Below are 20056 nucleotides of genomic sequence, written 5' to 3' on the forward strand. Positions count from 1 at the left end.
TAATAATCCTCATTCCTCTCAGTTTATATATCATGAAATATCTAACCTGGATGTGTGCATTTTAAAAATACAATAAAATTAAAGCTTGTGTCTATGTTGTAGCATTTTTCCGTATAAATTATATTAAAAATGGAATAGTAGTCTTAGTTTTTAATGAATTTGTCTTATTGAATAAAAGTAAATGTAAGGATGATTAAATGATTGAATGTACAAAAATATTGTAATTAACAACACAAGGTTTCTAATGAAAGATACATCTGTTGATAATGCTGTGAATAAAACAATGGTTACAGGCATTAAAATTTTGTTGTTCACAGGTCAGTTGGCATGAGATAGCACGCCCTCAAGTTCATGGCTATGATATGCAGTGCATTTCAATGGTCTCTAGAAATAGATTTGTGTCTGGTGCGGATGAGAAAGTAAGTAATGTTTGTGTAGTGTTGTATGATCATTCTTAGAACTACTTCTGACAGTAAATAAGTATGTATTTGACATGCCAAAGCAGAATACAACAGTAATTGAATATTTTATATTAGAAATACATACTTAAAACAGTGGCACACAGTCTCAGAAGTGGTATATCCTTAAAATAAGAAAAATATAAAAAATTTACAATATACTTAAGCACAAAGGTGATATCAAACAACATTATTGGTTGTCTTTCTTCTGAGTTAGTTTATTCAAAAACAAAACTGCAAGCATCAACTTTACAAGCTCTTGCATTCAACTGAGTGCTGATAAAAGTCAGTAACACTCTCCTTTGTTCCCATGCAATACTCTGCATTGCTCTATAACAATGTAAATATATATATATGTATATTTTTTTATTCTCTTCCTCTAACTAGGTAGTTCGTGTATTTGACGCACCTATCAATTTCCTCCAGAATTTCTCGCAGTTGTCCAAAATTAAGCTAACAGGAGAGGAATTAGAAAAGGTACAATATTTGCTCTAAGTTAGCACTAAAAAGAAGCTTTGTTAGAAACCACCCTACACACTTCCTATGACCTCCTCCCAAGACAATTTTTACCGTGTAACCCAAGGATGCCTTAATTCTTATTGGATGAGAATGAAATGAATTATAATTTATTGTGCCAAGAGGTACATGAAGCAGGAGCGACGCCAGGAATTCCCCGACGAGGGGTCCAAGCTCCCGACAAGGGGATCCAAAACCCCGACGAGGGTTCCAAACTCAACCCCCTCAGCCGGGGAAGCCTACCACCTCCTCCCCCGTCGGGGAAAAATTGAGTTGATTATGGTATTCATTATTTAAATAGGATAACTTGATTGAAAACCATGCAAGTTAAGAGGCCACTATCGAAGGTACTAACTACCTGTCGGAGGTACCAGTCCCCTGTCGGGGAAGATCTGGTGCTTCCACCGCTACCCATACGATCGTGTTAGTAAACAACACCTTTCTCATACGGAAGCACTGCCTGTACTAAACAGTTTTTAGTCCCTAAAATTAAGTAAGGCATACTAAAATTGTACTTTTGGCAGTCGAGGTTTCATTTTTCCCAGATGACTTTGCTGGAAACTTCTCGACAGGTGGGGTTCAAGCAGGGGTCCAGAGGTCCCCGATGGGGATCCTTAGCCCTCCTGGACCCCTTGTTAGCACCGCCTCTGACATGAAGCAAGGAGCTACCTGAAGTAAGGTGAAACCTGACGGAAGTTTCTTAAGGAAATGCAACTTTCAAAATTTATCAGTGTTTGTATTATTTCCAGACATATTTTTATATATTTTTCTAGTCGGCCAAAAATGCACCAATGGGGGCCAGTGTACCGGCCCTGGGTCTGTCTAACAAGGCAGTGTATGAAGGAGAGTCAATGGCACCAGTGTCTGACAGAGAAATCAACCATCCTAGTGAGCTTTACTCGGAAATATACTTTTCATCAGTGAGCCTAAATCGTAAGTCGAATAAGTTGTATATTCATAGATTTAGTCTTTGGCAAATATATGTTTTTCCATAAGTTCTAAGGTTATTTTTTGATGATGATGTGGTAGTTTGAAATATGTATTATTGTTTTAATTAATATTCATGTATTATTATTGTTTAGTATTATTATTATTTTATTATTATTATTATTATTATTATTACTCTATTATTATTATTATTATTATTATTATTATTATTGTTAGTAGTAGTACTAGTATTAGTAGTAGTAGTAATTTTGTATTGTGATTTCATATAATTAATGCAGGTAAGCATTAACGGCAAAATTCCTGTAGGTTTTGACTGTTAAAAATGCCAAAAATGCTTTCACATCTGTACATGCGTAATTCCAGTTTATTTTAGATGATTGTATCATTTCAGCTTATAAAATATATATAAAACAACCTTGAATAAGTTTTCCATCATAAATTGAAAACATTCTTGTTCTTTAAACACCTGGGATTTTCTTTGTTACTAGAACCACCAACAGAGGAACACCTTCTGCAGAACAGTCTGTGGCCTGAGACTCAAAAGCTGTATGGTCATGGATTTGAAATCTTCTGTTTAGCCAGCCATCCATCGGGTACTGTGGTTGCCTCAGCATGTAAGGTAAGTACCAGGTTCTCATCCGGTTGTCCAACTTCTTACAGTGGTACTAACTAATCTCACCTATGTAGTTGTCCAACCTCATACAGTGGTACTAGCTAACCTTACCCAGTTGTCCAACTTCTTGCAGTGGTACTAACCACACTCAGTTGTCAAACCTCATACAGTGTACAAACTACAAACCCAGTTAACTAACCTCACCTACTTGCCCAACCTCATACTATGGTACTAACTAACCTAACCCAGTTAAGTAACCTCACCCAGTTGTCCAACCTCATACAGTGTATATTAACCTCACCTGGTTGGTAACCTCATCCAATGGCCAACCTAGCCTCATCCATTTTTCCAAGCTCATCTAATGTTACCTGATGCAGTTGCTGAACAGGCTCTGATGAGAATTTTAATTGAAGTAGTAATTGGTGGCTAGTGGAGTTAATAGCATGGGGGTCAAATCTCATCTCATTCCCAAGTTCCTGGGTAGAATTTCTGTCACAGTATAGGTTTTCTTCCCATGACCAAAATAACTCCTCTTCCCAAGCCATATTCATAATGAGACTTAATTTTGTTGAGGGTCCACAGTGGAAAGCAGTCTTTGGAACAGATTTGGCTTCACCCTCCTAAATGATGATTAAAAAATGTATGTTCATAAATATGAATGATGGTGATGACACTGTAGTTATAATTATAATACATGTCATACTTTTTTGCCTTTTCAAGGCTACAAGACCAGAACATGCTGCCATCATTTTATGGGATACTTCAACATGGAAACAATTATGTCAGTTACCATCCCATTCGTTAACCATTACACAACTTGCTTTTTCTCACGATGGTGAACATCTGTTGTCCGTGTCACGCGACCGAACATGGTCACTATTCAGACGTCGACCAAATTCTACCCTTGATGGTCCGTTATATAGTAGAGTTGCATTTACGGATAAGAAGACGGCAATCCATGGACGTATCATATGGGCATGTTCATGGTCTCATGATGATAACTTCTTTGCAACTGCGTCAAGGGACAAGAAGGTAGGAATGCAGATAAAATAATATTTCTCATTGTAACTGGAAGAGAGTTGTGGATGGATGGTTACAATGTTTTCTCTCTAATTTCGAGGTTCTAAGTTGAATTCTGGCAAAGAATCCACCTTTTGCGCTTGTTTAGTCTATTTCGTGAATACTTACCTGGATAACCGACTAATTGCCATTGTTCCCAAAAGGGAACACCCCTTCGAAAAAAAAAATTGAACAGTCCGACCCAAGGCGCCACGTGCGAACCGTCTCCCTAACAAACGTCCTCATTCCCTTTTCGACGTTGTTTGAAGTTGGATACATTCTAGCCTTTGAAAATTACTAGCAGTCTTTTCAAGCAATTTTGTTCTCCTTGGATTTATTTTTGCTTTGGATTTATTTTTGCCTTGGATTTATTTTCAACTTGACAAGATATCCTTTTTTTATTGTAGTCTCGATCGGCATGTCCGCTCGCAAGTCTTTGTGCTCGGCGTGTGGGGGCCCCAAACCGAGTGTTAAGCTCGACCGGCACTCGGAGTGCCTGTTGTGTCGCACGTGTAGCAAGGCTGAGCCTTGCGAGATTTGTGCGCGCTGGCCCTTGACTAAGTTTGCGGCGGCTCTGGATTCCACCTTTTGCGCTTTTTTACTTTGAGGTAGTGACACCACCTGTATGAGTCATTAAATCAAAACATTGGATACTGAATAGAACATTTGTACTGTAAGTTTCTGTAAATCACGGTCAGATACTGTTTGCTAACTAATTTACTTGATATTGAAGGGAGTTAGCCGTTAACACTGTTGAATAAATATCCCATCGGAGGCATTTTATTACACAATGACTTTTATAGGACTTTATTCGTTGAAAAGCTACAGGGTAGCCTACGATGTTCCACCATGTCCTTATTTAAACACTGTATGATGATTTATAATTTATTTAAGAATATCATAAAAATACAAATTAAAAATTTAGTATGTAATTTAAGTAATTTTTTATGTCTGTACATTTTTCTTTAAAAACTTGCTTATAAGCTTTAATTTTAAGCTTAAAATCGTACCATGTGCAATGCTATGCCCAACCAAGGCCCGGGGGTTGGTGAAATAGTCCCAACATTCCACAATCCTACAATAATAAAACAAGGAAATACTTCCCAATGTAGACTGCATTCTTATGAGTATAAATATACTATATTATGGTTTATGACTAACATAGATGGTTAAATGGAATCGTTTAATTTGAATGTTTTGCATGTTAAAGGTTATAATCTGGGGAAAAGATTCATATTCAACATCAGCAAGTTGCCTTGGCAACTATAAGTCTTGCTCATCACCACTTGATGTCAAAGATGCTGCCACAGCAATTGCGTTTGCTCCTGTTTCCACTCAGGATGGAAGGTATCATAGTTTGTATAGTATGGGGGTGTGTGGGGGGGAGGGGTGGGTGCGGGTGTGTCTAAGTACCGGTATGTTTACTCTGGTTGGTACCAAAGACAAATGATGTCATAGTTTGTGTAACATTCAGTATGCATGTCTGTATGGATTTGCGAGTTGGTGGCAGTGATGGGGGGAGGGGGGTCCAAGAGAACACAGGACTCCTGTCAAGGAACCCTGTGATAGATACTGTTGTGGAAACGCTAAAACCCATGTTGGGGAAAAGGGTATCTTTCTTTTGTTTTGGAACACTACTTGAAAAATACTTTTTTTACAGTCTAAAAGTGGCAATTCTGGGTAACTGTCATTAATTTAGGACCTCTAATCGGGGAACTTAAACTACTCATCAGAGATTTCTCATGTCGCCACAGGTAGGTGGGTGATAACTGTGGAGTGGTGATACCAGCAAGGATTGTACAGGCTAAGACTGCACACTCCAGTCCATTACCCCTCACTTATCAATTCTTGGTTCAACAGTTCATATGTAGCATAATACACAGCTATTTAAAAGATGATTATATTGTATTTGATTGTGATAATAAATAAACAACTTAAATTATCTTGTTGAGATTGGTTGTATTTAAACTGGGGACACATTGCTTTGTTTTATTTAAAATGAATGATTTGTGTAATCAATCTTAATCAGTCAATCTCAATCATATTTATTGTCGTTGCTCAGGAGTAATAACTTTTTTTTTTAAATTATATTTCCAGCTATTTGTTAAGTATTGGAACTGAATCAGGAGCAATAAAATTATTCAAGTGGCATCCCGCAACAACAGAATGGAATCTGTGCTTTGATTTTGACCAAAGGTATAGTGTTCAGTATTCAATATCAACTAATATCTAGACATAAACTAACAGTTAACACTCTGATTAAGTATTTTGAGATACAGTACACCCTCCAATTCAAGACCCCTCTAATTCTGAGACCCTTCTAATTCTGAGACCCCTCAAACCACTTTTTCTAAGAACCAAATAACAATCTTCAATATTTTAACACAAAACTAACCCTCTAATTGAAGACTGAACTCCGAGACCACCCCAAATTTTCAGGTCTTATAGGTGCTGAACTGTAATACCAGCTGAAATAGTTGGGTTACAACTGGATGCATATTGTGTTTATGCAGGAGGGGACAGAAATGGGGAAATGCTAAGAATGCTTTGGGTTGAGGGAGAGGATTGTTATATATTCTACTCATAGTGTACTTCTTTATATGACAACTCAACTCTACAATATTCAGTTAGTGGTGTATCTAGGGGCTCACGATGCCCATACCCTCCTCCCATAAAAAAAAAAAGCTTTTCCCCTCCCCCATTGAACATGTCTGAATCAAAAGAAAATCATGCCAAAGTGAAAATAATCACCTCATATGAAAAAAAATTATTTTGCGGCCTCTCCCCCCCCCCATTTCAAGACTCACAGATACACCACTGCATTTAGCTAGTTAACTGTTCATGCTAGAGCCAAAATTCCCTAACAATGATAAATTGAATGATTGATCGATCTAGAAAGTTCCGTTCTCGGCCAAAAAAATAAGTATTTTAAGTCTACATTTTTTCAACTCATAGAAATTACAACTATTAAAAGAGTTTGTGTTTAAAACTGGATTGGAGTTGAATAGACTGGTAGTTAAGATACATGCCTCCCAGTCACTGGGTCCTAGGTTCAATTCCTGTCAATGTTACAGGATTTTTCTCACAACCAAAAATAACTCCACTCTCTCAGCCTGCTAATGAGACATATACCCTATTCAGACTACACTCTGTTGCGATTCAAGTGTCTAGGCCTCCGGTGGTTAGGCTTATGTTGACTGACCTCAGCCAAAAAGTGCCTGTGGAATTCGTTGCGATCGGATTCCGTGGTAATTGAGAGTAATGAAGATTGTAGCAACCAATCTCAACAGGTCACATTTGCAATATCGATTACTTATCGACTAATATTGGTGAGCATTCACACACGATTTTACTTTGCAATTGGGTGCGATTGGGTTTCGCAATTGCGACAACAGATCGCAATGCGATGCTAGTCTGAATGGGGTATTAGTTTCTGTGGAATTTAAGTAGGACAGTGATTAAATTTGCTATTGGCAATCCTTGACCATGGGCCTAATTAATGAACATACTCTTATAATCCTTTCTTCCAACAGCTTACGGCACTCTCTTACTGTGAAACGTTTGCGTTGGAGGCCAAGGCTTGGACGAGTGGGGTCACAGGTTGATAATGCTGGCAACAGTGACGAAAAATGGCTACAACTTGCTAGCTGTAGTAATGACTGCTCTGTGAAAATATACAATATTAAACTCAATGAGTTATGATGAATGATAATTTAATGTACATACCTACTTCTAAATCGTTGAACCATAAAGAAGCCTTCTGTAGGAGCCGTTTGGCAGAACTATTGAGGATTAGCTTCATGACTACTCAAAGCGCTATAGAAGTTCTAACATATTGAAGTGCTATATATGTCCTAACATACTGCATTATCATTGGTTCCTATGCTGTACAGAAATCGTCCATGCATGTGCATCCATACATCTGTGATGCTGACGTCATCAAATTTGTTAAAATTTTGTAAAAAAGCAAACTTAAATTTCAAAACATCTGTTGGTTATGAAATTTTTCGTACATGTGGTATTGGTCATGTCATTTTTCCATATTGTTTGAAATCATTTTTGGATAAATATTAAAGCAGTACACAGGAATATCCTCTCCATCCAAGACTCTCTGAATTGAAAGATCTATTTTTTTAGAAACCAGATTCAATTGTTGACCTCTCCAAATGAAAATATTAGACTCTAAGGAATGTACGAAATGCGATTTAGATTAGAGGACATTAAAAAGTCCCTGACATTTCTACCTGAATTAATAATTTACAAAGTATATATTTTAAGCTCTCTTAATATAGAAAAGTCTTGTATCCGTTTCATTTGTTTCCTTATTTCTATTTACATCATTACAAATAATTAAAAGAGTTCATCTGGTTTCTATAATATAGTGACGTTGAACTTTCATTTATGATTTAACTAAAATAACATCGATCACAATCGCCGATTTTTTTCAGCTGACTATGTTGTTACTTCAGTCTGGTCGTTATGTCATCAGTCTTTTGACGTAATGCGGTGATGGTGGTCGGGGCCCCGCCTGCTCCTTTTGTGTTTAATAGTTTGTTGTAAATTTTTGAGAGTTAATAGGAACCTTCATCCCCTTTCATGTTCTGGTATATGATTATAATGTGAGGCATAATCAGTAATTGCGGATTTGTGTTGGGTTGCAGATGTGGAATATCGTTGGGCCATGGTTATTACTCCCCCTACATGTACGTATTGCGAGATGTCTGCTCCTTGACTCTAGTGCAAGGGGTCTTTCTGTTTCGCCTATGTATGTATGTTTGCAGTTCAAACAGCGTATCTCATAGATGCGTCCATTTCTCAGTTGTATCCTTTGGGTGTACTAAGCCCTCTCCGATTTTATTCTGAGGTACGAAATAAGAGTTGATTTTATATATTGTCAGTGTTCTCCTCATGCATTCTAATAGGCCTTTGACAAAACAGTCACTTGAAAATTTTGCCGATTGCGATCAAAATGTCCAGGGAAATGCAGATGTTATTTTGGTTCAATTATAAATAGAAGTTCAACATCACACCATTTGAAAATAATATTTTACCAAAATTGCTGCTTGATTAGTAAATCTGAAAAACCAGGGCAACATAGCCTTGCTTATATTATAAAAGGGTCAAATAAATTGTCAACTTTTAAAACAGATTTAAAGTATTTGAATTTTCTGATTTTTTGGCTATGGAATTACCAGCGTTGATTAAATTACCAATCATGGAATGGGATCAATGCAATACAACGTAGAATCGGTGTTAATTTATGTTGTAATTGCTGAGGAATATATTTTCTAATTTCAATATTCAAATGGAAGCTGTTAACGTGCATATTCAAAGGAAGGAATAATAATAATAGTAAATTCTCTTCTTAAAGCTGAAGAATCAAGATTCATTTATTATCGTCATACATAATAGATATATACAGATTTGTTTCTTTGAGTTTATACAAAAAAGAACAAACAGTAAAAATCGAAAACAACACTATATACAGCATTTATGAGAATAATTTTCAGACAAATTCTTGGCTTTTATGTCTCTCAAAAGATGGGAAGGTGACAAAACAGAAGACGGTTCCCCAAGTCATTTAAACTTATTTATACAGCAGTTTTCTTCCTGCACCTCTTCCTGCAAATACCATGTACCCGCCCCAGTACCTCACAGCCTTGCGAAAGGCCGCTTCCCCCCACCCCAAAGTCATTTAAACTTATTTATACTGCAGTTAACTTCTTTCTGTACCCCCCTCCCCCAGTACCTCACAGATTTGGCGAGACTTTTTTTTAACACCTTGTGTAGCAAACTTATTTTTTTATAGTTGTTAAATGAGGGCGGAAACATTTTAAAATAAAATTGTGTTTTCTTGTATTCGCAAAATGATTTTGCCAAAAACATCTAGTTGGAGGAGAAAATTAAAATATAATTTTATCTATGAATGTCAACAGTGTAGTAATGAGGTGCATAAATGCTTAAAGTTTATATTAAGGAAGAAATATATGTTATATTTTGGAGATTTCAGGGGAGCCGATGACATAATATGATTTTTTCCTGAAATTTCCATTTTCGTGGCGGAGGATGGGATTACTGGCCAAAAGTGAAAAGTTATTTTTTCACCATTATTGGCTGTCCGAGGGTTTGCTAAACAAGTTATTAAAACAGTTTTGCCTCATGACCCATTTGTGGCTATTTACACTCGTTGTGATCCGATTGAAACAAGTATTATTTTGGCTTTTCAATTCAATTCAATATTTATTCGAACATTTATAAACATGCATGGAATTTAAACAAATAATAGTTACAGTATACATAGAAAATAATCAAGGGACGACATATAAACTCTTACTAATCTGTCACGGTTGTCCCTCTTCAAAGACAGCAAAAGCAACATTAAACATGAAAATGAACAGAAAATAAACACTCCTCCGTATAAATAAGATAAACATAATGTTTATTCTCTGATTACTTACAAATGTAATTCGATACCCTAACTCTAATTATTTTTATTATTAAAATGACAGTTTATCATTATTATTTATCATTATTGTTATGTTTGGAGCCTTCATTACTATTAGTTTTATTGAATTATTGAGTTTCAATAAAGTCAGTTTAAGTTTTGATTTGAATTGTTTCAATGTGTTTGCAGATGTTACACTTTGAATTTCAGAAATGGAATTCCATAACTTTGGACCATATACTTTAATGAACTGGTGGCTTGCTGTAAGCCTGGTAAATGGCCATCTTAATTTCTGTTGGTTTCTTAAGTTGTACTTAGATATATTTTCTACAATTTTAATATCACTTAGCATTTCCAATATTCTGTCAGGTAAATCATGTTTTTGATGTATTAGAACGTAAAGCACAACACATTTACCATATTTATATCAAATATACTAAGCCTTTTCAATTTTTTAAATAGGGTATTTTCTACAATTTTAATATCACTTAGCTTTTCCAATATTCTGTCAGGTAAATAATGTTTTTTGACGTATTTGAATATAAAGCAAAACACATTTACCATATTTATATCATGTATGCTAAGCATTTTCAGTTTTTTAAATAGGGGTTCAGAATGGTGTAGTGTGAGAAAGCAATTATGAGGAAGTAATTACGATTTTTACGATAACTACTTTTTTGCAACGAACAACATTAATGTCTGTCTAAACGATTTACAAAAACAGACAGACCTATGAAAAAATCATGACCAACGTCTTTGATACTACTTGTGCCCAATGGATCACATCGGAATTTGTTTGGGTCAAAATTAAAAATTCCCCAACATTTTACTTAAGTCAAGTGTGTCTATGTTGCTTCCTTCATAGACTTTCAAAATTGGCACGAAGATGGATTGTTTACCGTAGGTTATCCCATCACTTTTTTCGAGTCCTTTTCTGACGCAAAACGTTATGATTTTCCGCCGACAGTGAATGCAAGGTGGCGATCATTGACACCCGTTGACACACGTTACTTGTAAGTTACTCGAAAGTCAAAATGTATTTCTAACCTATGAGTAACGTGCTTCAATCTTAAATGTAACTTATAACTTATCTCCTACGTATATTGACGTATGTAGACGTATTTGACGTGTTCCAGACGACCAAATAATTACTGAACGTGTTTCTATCTTACAGTAATCTTACAATGGCGTATAGGCAGCATTTAGGGGAATAGGTATATTAAAATGGAGTGATATCAATATGGTGATGTTGATACTGCGATGTCTAGTGCGGTTATGATTTTCAAGAATCGACGAGCGGCAGCCTTTTTATAACCCTGACAATCGGCGATACGCTGCCGCGCACCTGTCTCTTATACACATCTAGATGTGTATAAGAGACAGTATATACACACACACTGGACTATTCTATTGCACCAATTTCTTTCCAGAACTTTCACCTCCTACCAAGTACCCCTTTTAACCCTGAGTGTAGGAAAATGTAGATTTGGTGTCTTGGACGATGCCCAAGTATAGATACAATGTGGCGTCGGTCTCGAACTCAATACCTCTCAACTAAAACACTGCAGGGTTAGAACTCACCAATTGACAATTTCATTCGCTGTTGATTGCATTATATTGAATGTATCGCTTTACACTAAATGACCGAGTAATCCATATTCGAATCATTTTTTTCGTGCGTAGGGACTTTCCCCAAATACGACAATTGTTAAATGGTGTGATTCTCTGTCTGTTTTATAGTTATTAAAATATTTCCTGGTTTAAAAAGGAAATTGTTGCGCCTTTGCCATCAATACATATGGTAGATACTGTTAATGAATACATTAAAAGTACATTAAGACACGTTAACACTGAGTGGATCATTTTAAAAAGTTAATAAGTTACTAATTTCCAAAAATAAGGCTAGCCATATAAAAAAAATAGGTTCTGCGGATTTACTTGTTACTACAGTCTTACGTATATTGAATTAAACATCTTGTTTGATTTAAAATGATTTCATATTTCTTAAAAAAGAAAAATTCCAATATAAATTCAAATTGTACTGAATAATGAGAATAAAGTGATAAGAAATTATTTTTTAGTCAATAAGAATAACTATAAAAAAATTACTGGATGGATTCTGTTAAATTTCTAGTAGAATAAAAATAAATTAAATACATTTCAATAAGAATAACTGTAAGAATTGATTGATTTATATAACAATTTACATTAGATTCAATAGCAAGACGTGAAATTAATTCTTACTGGTTTTGATGTTTCCAATAAAAAATAAAATGGTAATTAATGATAAGAATTCAAATTCGATTCAAATTCAACAAAAACTTTAAAAAAAATAGTAAGAATATTATTATTATTATTATTATTATTATTATTATTATTATTATTATTATTATTTATTTTTATTATTATTATTATTATTATTATTTATTATTATTATTACTATTATTATTATTATTATTATTATTATTATTATTATTATTATTATTATTATTATTATTATTATCCATTCTTTGTTAAAGTATTTTGCTACCATTGACTAGCGTGCCCAGTATGGTATTAGGGCTTCAAGGTTTTATATGTAGTAACTTCACTTTTTTCGGAGCTTATTGGGAATATGTTTAATGCATCTTTACATTTAAACATGTGACGCTAAAAACCAAATCCTCATATTTCTATTTCCATAATATTTCCATTTCAACACCATTACATTGTATTATTATGTTATAAGGACCCCATTGAAAATGAGCATGACTATCGTCGATTTAATGGGTAATCCTGGTGCTCTTTTGTCTTTGTTTCTCTTGTATTGTTATGTCGAGTACCTAATAAATCAAATCAAAAGTGTGTACTTTGTCAGCTAAGAGTAAAACATGCCAGTGTGTTAAGCCAGAAGATAGAATTGATAGGTGTATAACTGATACCATAAAAAACGTTTGAAAAATGAAGTGATTTTATTTTTGTGTCGATATTTGGGTCATTCAAAGCAAACCGTCGCAAATCTCAAAAACTAATAAACTCATCTAAATGAAACCTTTGTGTTAGTGTAATTTTTATAGATTGTTGTTGGCGGTTGGAAAGTAGGGACATATTTTTGAGGAATTATTTTACAGGAAGTGATTGGCGATTGGTGGAGATATGCTCCCTACTCTTGTTTATTATTATTATTATTATTATTATTATTATTATTATTATTATTATTATTATTATTGTTATTGTTATTATAATTATTATCATTAATATCAAATTGTTATTATCATTATTATCATTAATATCATTATTATTATCATTATTATTATCATTATTTATTATCATTATTTATTATTATTATTAGGCCTATAATTATTGTTATTGTTATTGTTAATTGTTATTGCTATTGTTATTCCACAATATTGTGGGATTGTTATCCCACAATATCTTACTTAATAAGTGTATAAAAAGAGCAGTTAGGATAGTTTTAAAATGTGATTTTCTTACCCCCTCTGCAGATATGTTTGCACAACTCAGTTGGCTTTCGTTTTCCGAAAGGCCGGTTACGTATAAAAAAGCTATACTTGTTTATAAATGTATTAACCAATTGACACCTTTATACATGACAAACCTTTTCACAAAGTTATTGAAAGCTCGTGAAACGAGACAGTCAACTATTTTGAAGTTGAAGGTTCCTTTTTTCGAAAAGCGAAAGATATTCCACGAGTTTTAAAGTGACCGGGCCGAATATATGGAATGACTTAGATATTGATTTGAGAACTGCGACTTCTCTAAACATATTTAAATACAAACTGTACGAGGCACTAATTAAGAAAATTTAACCGGTTACGACCATGTGCTTTAAATGCAGGTCCCTAATGGAAATCAGTGTTTTAATTGTTTGGGCTACCCTAGGTATATAAATAAATGTAAATAAATAAGTAAATAAATATCATTATTATCACTAATATTATCATTATTTTTCATTATTTAATATTATTAATATTATTATTATTATTATTATTATTACTATTATTATTATTATTATTATTATTATTATTATTATTATTATTATTGTTATTGTTATTGTTGTTGTTGTTGTTGTTGTTGTTGTTATTATGAGTGTCTTGGGCTTCAAGTCACGCACAATTAAGCTAGTCTAACCCAACACAAGGAGAGTAGCGGGTATAATTAAATCGGGTAGGCGTACCAAAGAATGTCCACGGTTGCGCCCAAATCGACCTTTTAGATGTTCTTTCAGGGCGTTTTTAGTTTAGGCCTAATGGGTTTTTACGTTTTGCTACTTAAAAGGCCCTGCTTAGGTGATGTGCAGCAAATATTATGAAAATCCAGGGCCTTTTAAGGTCTTGGGTCCCCGGATTTAGCTGTTCACGCCACTGGTCCGAACTTGAACAAGTTGAAAGGTTCCCTACTTCTAATTGGCTAATGCCTGGGCAATAAGATAAAGCATTGTTTCAAAAGCTAATTGTATAACTGGTTGAGACGCCGCCTTTAATACAGTATCCAGTGATGTACCTCTTTGATTGACAGGACTGTTAGGCCGAACCTTTATAATACTCCACCAATCATATTTTGTTATCCTATTTCCTCTTTCTTGGTACATAAAACCCCAGGAAAATTAGTTCAACTACAGTTTGTGCTTCTTGGTCAATGAAAACCGACGAAGATATAATTTCTTTAGAATGGGTCGACTTCGAAGTTACCTCGCTTTAATAATGATGGTGGGTTTGCTCATCTCCGGAACCCAAGCAGGTAGGATAAACTCATTACTTAGTCCTCTAAAATGCCTATGTTATGCCGCGCACAGTTTGTGCAATTTGCAAACTGCAAACTACAAACTGATACACTTGTAGCGTGTGCAAACTGTGCAAGAAACTGCGCAAAGATTTCTTTTAACAGCTTGCTAACTCTCAATTGTTTGCAATTGTATTTAACTATAATTGTATATTGTGTATTGTGTATTCTTGTCATTTGCAACTCTATATATTTTTTCTAAGTTCCATCACCCTATTACTTCCAATCAAAATTTATTGATGGTAGTGTTTGCCATACGACAGTATTCCCACAATTAAACTAACATACTTCGTTAGAACTATTTATTATTTTTAAAAACAGAGTGTATAGGCCTATATCCATCCAAAATAAGAAGATTGCATATTGTAATACAAAGGTCTTATTTTGGTTACTTGTCAAAATTCATTTATTGAATTGTTTCCTAATTTCAAAGTATTGTTTCTATATATGTACATTTATTCAACGAAATTTTCGGCAGCACCTGCATAAAATGGGAGTGTTTGCCATACGATAATATTCCCACAATTAAACTAACATACTTCGTTAAAACTATTTATTATTTTCAAAAACAGAGTGTATATATCCATCCAAAATCAGAAGATTGCATATTGTAATACAAAGGTCTTATTTTAGTTACTAATTGTCAAATTCATTTATTGAATTGTTTCCTAATTTCAACGTATTGTTTCTATATATTCTGTTTCTATCAATGTACGACATGCAGTCTTTGCACAAATCATGAGAATATTATACTCTGTAGCTATACCTGGCGAATTAACTTATTGTTACGTTACTTCCCAGCTGTGTCCCGGAAATGTCTGAGTTGCATGTGCCAGGCCGAAACTACTGCTGCCTGCACGGATCCATCTCCCTCGTGTCATCTGGATGGGAATTCAGACTCTTGTGGACCTTACCAAATCCAGGAGGACTACTGGAATGAGGGGGGACGACATGGAAGTGGTAAGTTTTCAAAACTCCCTTTTAGTTACGCTATGACGTGTGTGTTTGAGGGGGAAGAGGTGGTGTTAGTATTCTTCGACTGGTGGTCTATTTGTCCAATTACAGATTGCCGAGTCTACTTTGACAAAACACAGTTTGCCGAATGCCATTTTACTGACCCAAGCTTATGAAAATCCAATTTTCCGAAACCTAGTTTGCCGAATTTCAACCCGCTATAAAACAGTTTGTCGAATGCACCGTCGTGAATAGAAGTGAAGAACAAAGAGGTGCAGCCTACTGTGCTTTGGTCATTGGCGTATCTAGGATATTTGACATAAGGATGGGTCTGATGGGGCCTCGAACTTTAAGTGGGGCTGCCACAAGAATGTGAAATGAGGTCATTTTTAGCAACTTTATTGTCAATAAAACTGCGCTTTTTTTTGTGTTTTTTTTAAAACACTAATAAAGCATGTAAATCAATAACAAATGTTAGAATAGTGCAACAACAAAATAACAATGCGATCAACATGATAAACGTGTGACAAGTTGGGAGGCATGAGGGCATAATTAGAACTGAATGGTGGTAGAACTGAACAAAAAGATCACGGGCATGGAACGCAGGATTAAAGATCAGAAAGTATCAAAAGGCGTGCCCATTCAAAAAGCGATATAATTAAAACGGATTGGACAGTGCTATAGTGGGTAATGGTAGTACGTAGTATGATCTGGGTGGTAACTATAATACTCTGGAGAAGTCCTTGGGCTTGTATAGAATATAGAAGTGGATACCGGCCCAGGTAAGCTTCAATAACACCCAAAGAATGAGATGCGAGTAACAGTTGTTTTTAATCTTAGTCTCTGCAAACTGTTTCGGCTATCTGGGATTTACAATTTTTTGCGTTTGGCAATTTAATATTCGGCAAAAATTCAGCAAAGTGGACTTGGCAATCTGGAATTCGGCACACTGGGTTTCCTTTCGGCAATCTGGACTGGATCCGTTGGACAACACCCTCCTCAGCCTCACAAACTGGAGCTGAGGTTAACGTTGTTAGGTTACTTCTCACCATGATGCCAAAAAATGTCACTCTCAGGCCAGCTGTCTGTATTAGAAAGTTATTTTAATTTTTCCCAGAGAGCTGTTACCACGACTCCTCACTTCTTCACGACTGTAATTATGTTACCCAAGTTAAAGATTGTATGGAAACACAAAAAATTATTCAGATCTCAACTCATGTCTTTTTTAGGATTTTCTCAAATGTCAAATCCACAGTCTTACTATTCAATTTTCAGTCAAATTCTCAAGAGAATGCAAAAGCGAGCTTAACGACAAAATTAATAACTCAGAGGAAATTTACTGTAAAACCCCTTCCCAAATTCTGTTAGACCAAATTCAAACGAGCAAAATGAAGCTGGAAGAGATTTACAGTTTAAAAACAAAGGGTACAATGATTAGATCACGGGATAAGTATGTAGAAGACGGAGAGAAAAATACGCGGTGCTTTTTCAATCTTGAAAAAAGAAATCATCGACAGAAACTCATAACTAACTTATTAATGACCAAAATTGTGCCCTCACTAATTGTAGAGACATTCTGGGGGAAGAAGAGAAATTTTATTTTAAAAAACTCCTGTAATCCCCCGGATTGCAACATTGATACTTTTTTGCCTCCTAATGTAAATGATTTTAGTAAGTTGAGCGACGAGCAACAGCACTCCTGTAAAGGGTTATACTTTTGAATGAATCTCTTAAGTTTTAGAAAACCAATATGTGTACTTTTTTCGATACTGGCCAGAAACAGTTTCCCATTTATTCTGGGATTGTAACATCTGGACTAGATAATTACTACTATATTTTGGTATGATGTTTAGAGTATTATTTTCAAAAATCCGTTGGTTTTATCTTAGTTGCCTAAGAATTGATGATGTTGTGCTCATAAATAAAAAAGACACTGTTCAGGATACAACGTAAAGAATATATATATATATATATATATATAGAACTGGAGGTCGCTGGAACAGAATGTTGCTACTCGGAGTTTCACGCTATTGCGATCGTCAGGCAACTGATGAAAGGTGAACGTAGCTGTCTCTTATACACATCTAGATGTGTATAAGAGACAGCAGGTGAACGTTGTGGGGTGATGTGACTTGCTTGTGCGGACGTAGTATGAAGTTAGGTTATTGCGGACGTCGGAGTAGCTGTTCGGAGGTAGTGCTTGTTTTCGTGGCAGCATTTCGATACAAGTTCTGACCTTCAGATCCCTCTTCTTTAACATTCAAAAGATTTATTTATATATATTTTGTATTATTTTTTCATAAAACTGATTTTTCAAAGTTACTTCAATATATAATTTTTTTTGTCTAAGAAGATTTTGAACCACTATTAGTAGTCTGGAAGGACTAGATGGAAGTGACTTAAAAATTGGACTATCAACTAATCAAATCAATTCCCTTATTCCCAATTTACCATTTCCTCTCTGCTAAGTCCCTTCTTTGTCTAACTTCCTGCATCCAAAACACATACATAGCTCTTGCACTCACCTAAAGACCTTTGGCTTTGTCTTTAACAATCCTTAGCACATACACATAATAAATATAGAAGGGGCTACAGGTCATGGGGAGGGGGAGTATGATTTGTGTTATGGAGATTGCCTGATCTATAGTCAATACACCTTTTGGCTTATGCAAGCAATTATTCCCTACCACTTGCCAGTTATACCTACATTCTACTGAGCAAACAACTATTTTGGCATCCACCTATATTCCTCAGAAATACACTTAAATATATTATGTACTTTTTACAAATAACCATCTTATACTCTCCAAAATAACCACATTTACCCCTCATCTGTGCCCAGATGATCACTTATATACTCCTATATACCAACTTATTATCCTTTCACATACCGATATATTAATTTTATAGCCTTTCCTCATGTCCATGTTACCCCCCAACATAGTCCCCTATGGATATCCCTCCTACTACCTACTCCCACATATCCACACATTAGCCATATCTTAGCCACATACATGGACATCTTATTCTCTTCCTTGCCTATCTATAACCGTAGTTACCAACCGTCTCGCATCGTGTGCGATGGTCCCTCATTTCAAAGTGATTTTGGATGAAACACACATTTTTCAGAAACAATGCATGGTCATAAATTTGTCATGCATTTAGCTTAAGTCTATGTGTGATAAAGAATTACTACCAATTAAAAGGAAAATGTATTTAAAATTATAATAAATTAGTTTCATTAAAAATATAAAAACAGTCGTGCAGTAACTTGAGTCACAGAGAGCTTTGATCGTTTGTGTACATAGTTTGTGTGGACAATTAAACATACATTGAAACTTAAATTGTACATGGCTATATCAAAAATATTTTTGTTATGTACCCGGTATTGTCAACAGACAGCTTAAAATACTCAGGCCGTCCCCTGGACCCTCACGGGGTTCTGCCCCACGGCCCCAGTGGGGACACGCCCCCCGCAAGTTGGTGTAGTCACGCATTTCAAATTTCTCAGGTTGCCAACTATGCCTATAACTATATTGATCTTTGACATGACCAAATTAATAATACACCTTCTTTTACCATATAACGCTATTACATACCCACATACATTATGGCCCTAATACATTGTTAATAAAGAATTGTAGGATTTTTCTTCAATAAATAAATAAAACAACTTAAAAACCATCTGTTTTAGGGGAAGAAAATAACCTTTTGAAAGTGAACATTATTTTAGAAAACTTTATGAAGTATAATGAAGCATTACATTGATAAACAGCAAGGTACTTTTATATGTCTATTCCATTGTTAATGTTGTTGACAATACTGTGTATTGTATATATTATAGTACATTGACTAATTGGCCCTATAATAGCAAAGTGTGAGTAGTGTCATAAGAAAGTATAATACATACTCCAAGTATTGAAATGCACGCCATCGTGTTGGGATTCACATGCAATCAACTTTAAGCTGGCTGTATTATTGTGTTCTTCACCTCATCAGCATATGAAAGCTTTGCAATTCTTTTTGTAGAGTTCTGTGTGATGTAAGCTTTTAGTAACAGACTTGCTATGTTGCTTCTGTGTGATTTTCATATTGGCCAGTGGCTCTCATTTGAGTGAGCACCTATAAGACCCTTATTTTTTAGGCATGCCATCCCAAAACCATACAGTAATTATCATTTTAATGTGTTGAAATTGCTTACATACTTTGAAATTGTAATGGAGGGAACATAATTGTTGACTATGCTGGATTGTAATGACTTGGCTCATTTTTTGATACAAC

General features: G+C 35.0%; 1 protein-coding gene across 1 annotated transcript in view; it reads left to right on the forward strand.

Annotated features, from left to right (window-relative positions):
- The window catches only part of LOC117122690 (elongator complex protein 2-like), a 16991-nt gene extending 6789 nt beyond the window's left edge, over positions 1-10202 (forward strand). The window contains exons 10-17 of the mRNA XM_033268376.1: positions 318-419; positions 846-935; positions 1748-1907; positions 2411-2541; positions 3256-3567; positions 4805-4941; positions 5692-5790; positions 7128-10202. Coding sequence (XP_033124267.1) covers positions 318-419; positions 846-935; positions 1748-1907; positions 2411-2541; positions 3256-3567; positions 4805-4941; positions 5692-5790; positions 7128-7296 — 1200 coding nt within the window. The 3' untranslated portion in view covers positions 7297-10202. The remainder of the gene's footprint in view (positions 1-317; positions 420-845; positions 936-1747; positions 1908-2410; positions 2542-3255; positions 3568-4804; positions 4942-5691; positions 5791-7127) is intronic.
- The last annotated feature ends 9854 nt before the right edge of the window (positions 10203-20056 follow it).

The sequence above is a fragment of the Anneissia japonica genome, unplaced genomic scaffold (genome assembly GCF_011630105.1).
Source record: "Anneissia japonica isolate Jap-2015-1 unplaced genomic scaffold, ASM1163010v1 scaffold287894_len555002_cov174, whole genome shotgun sequence".
Classification (NCBI taxonomy): Eukaryota; Metazoa; Echinodermata; class Crinoidea; order Comatulida; family Comatulidae; genus Anneissia; species Anneissia japonica.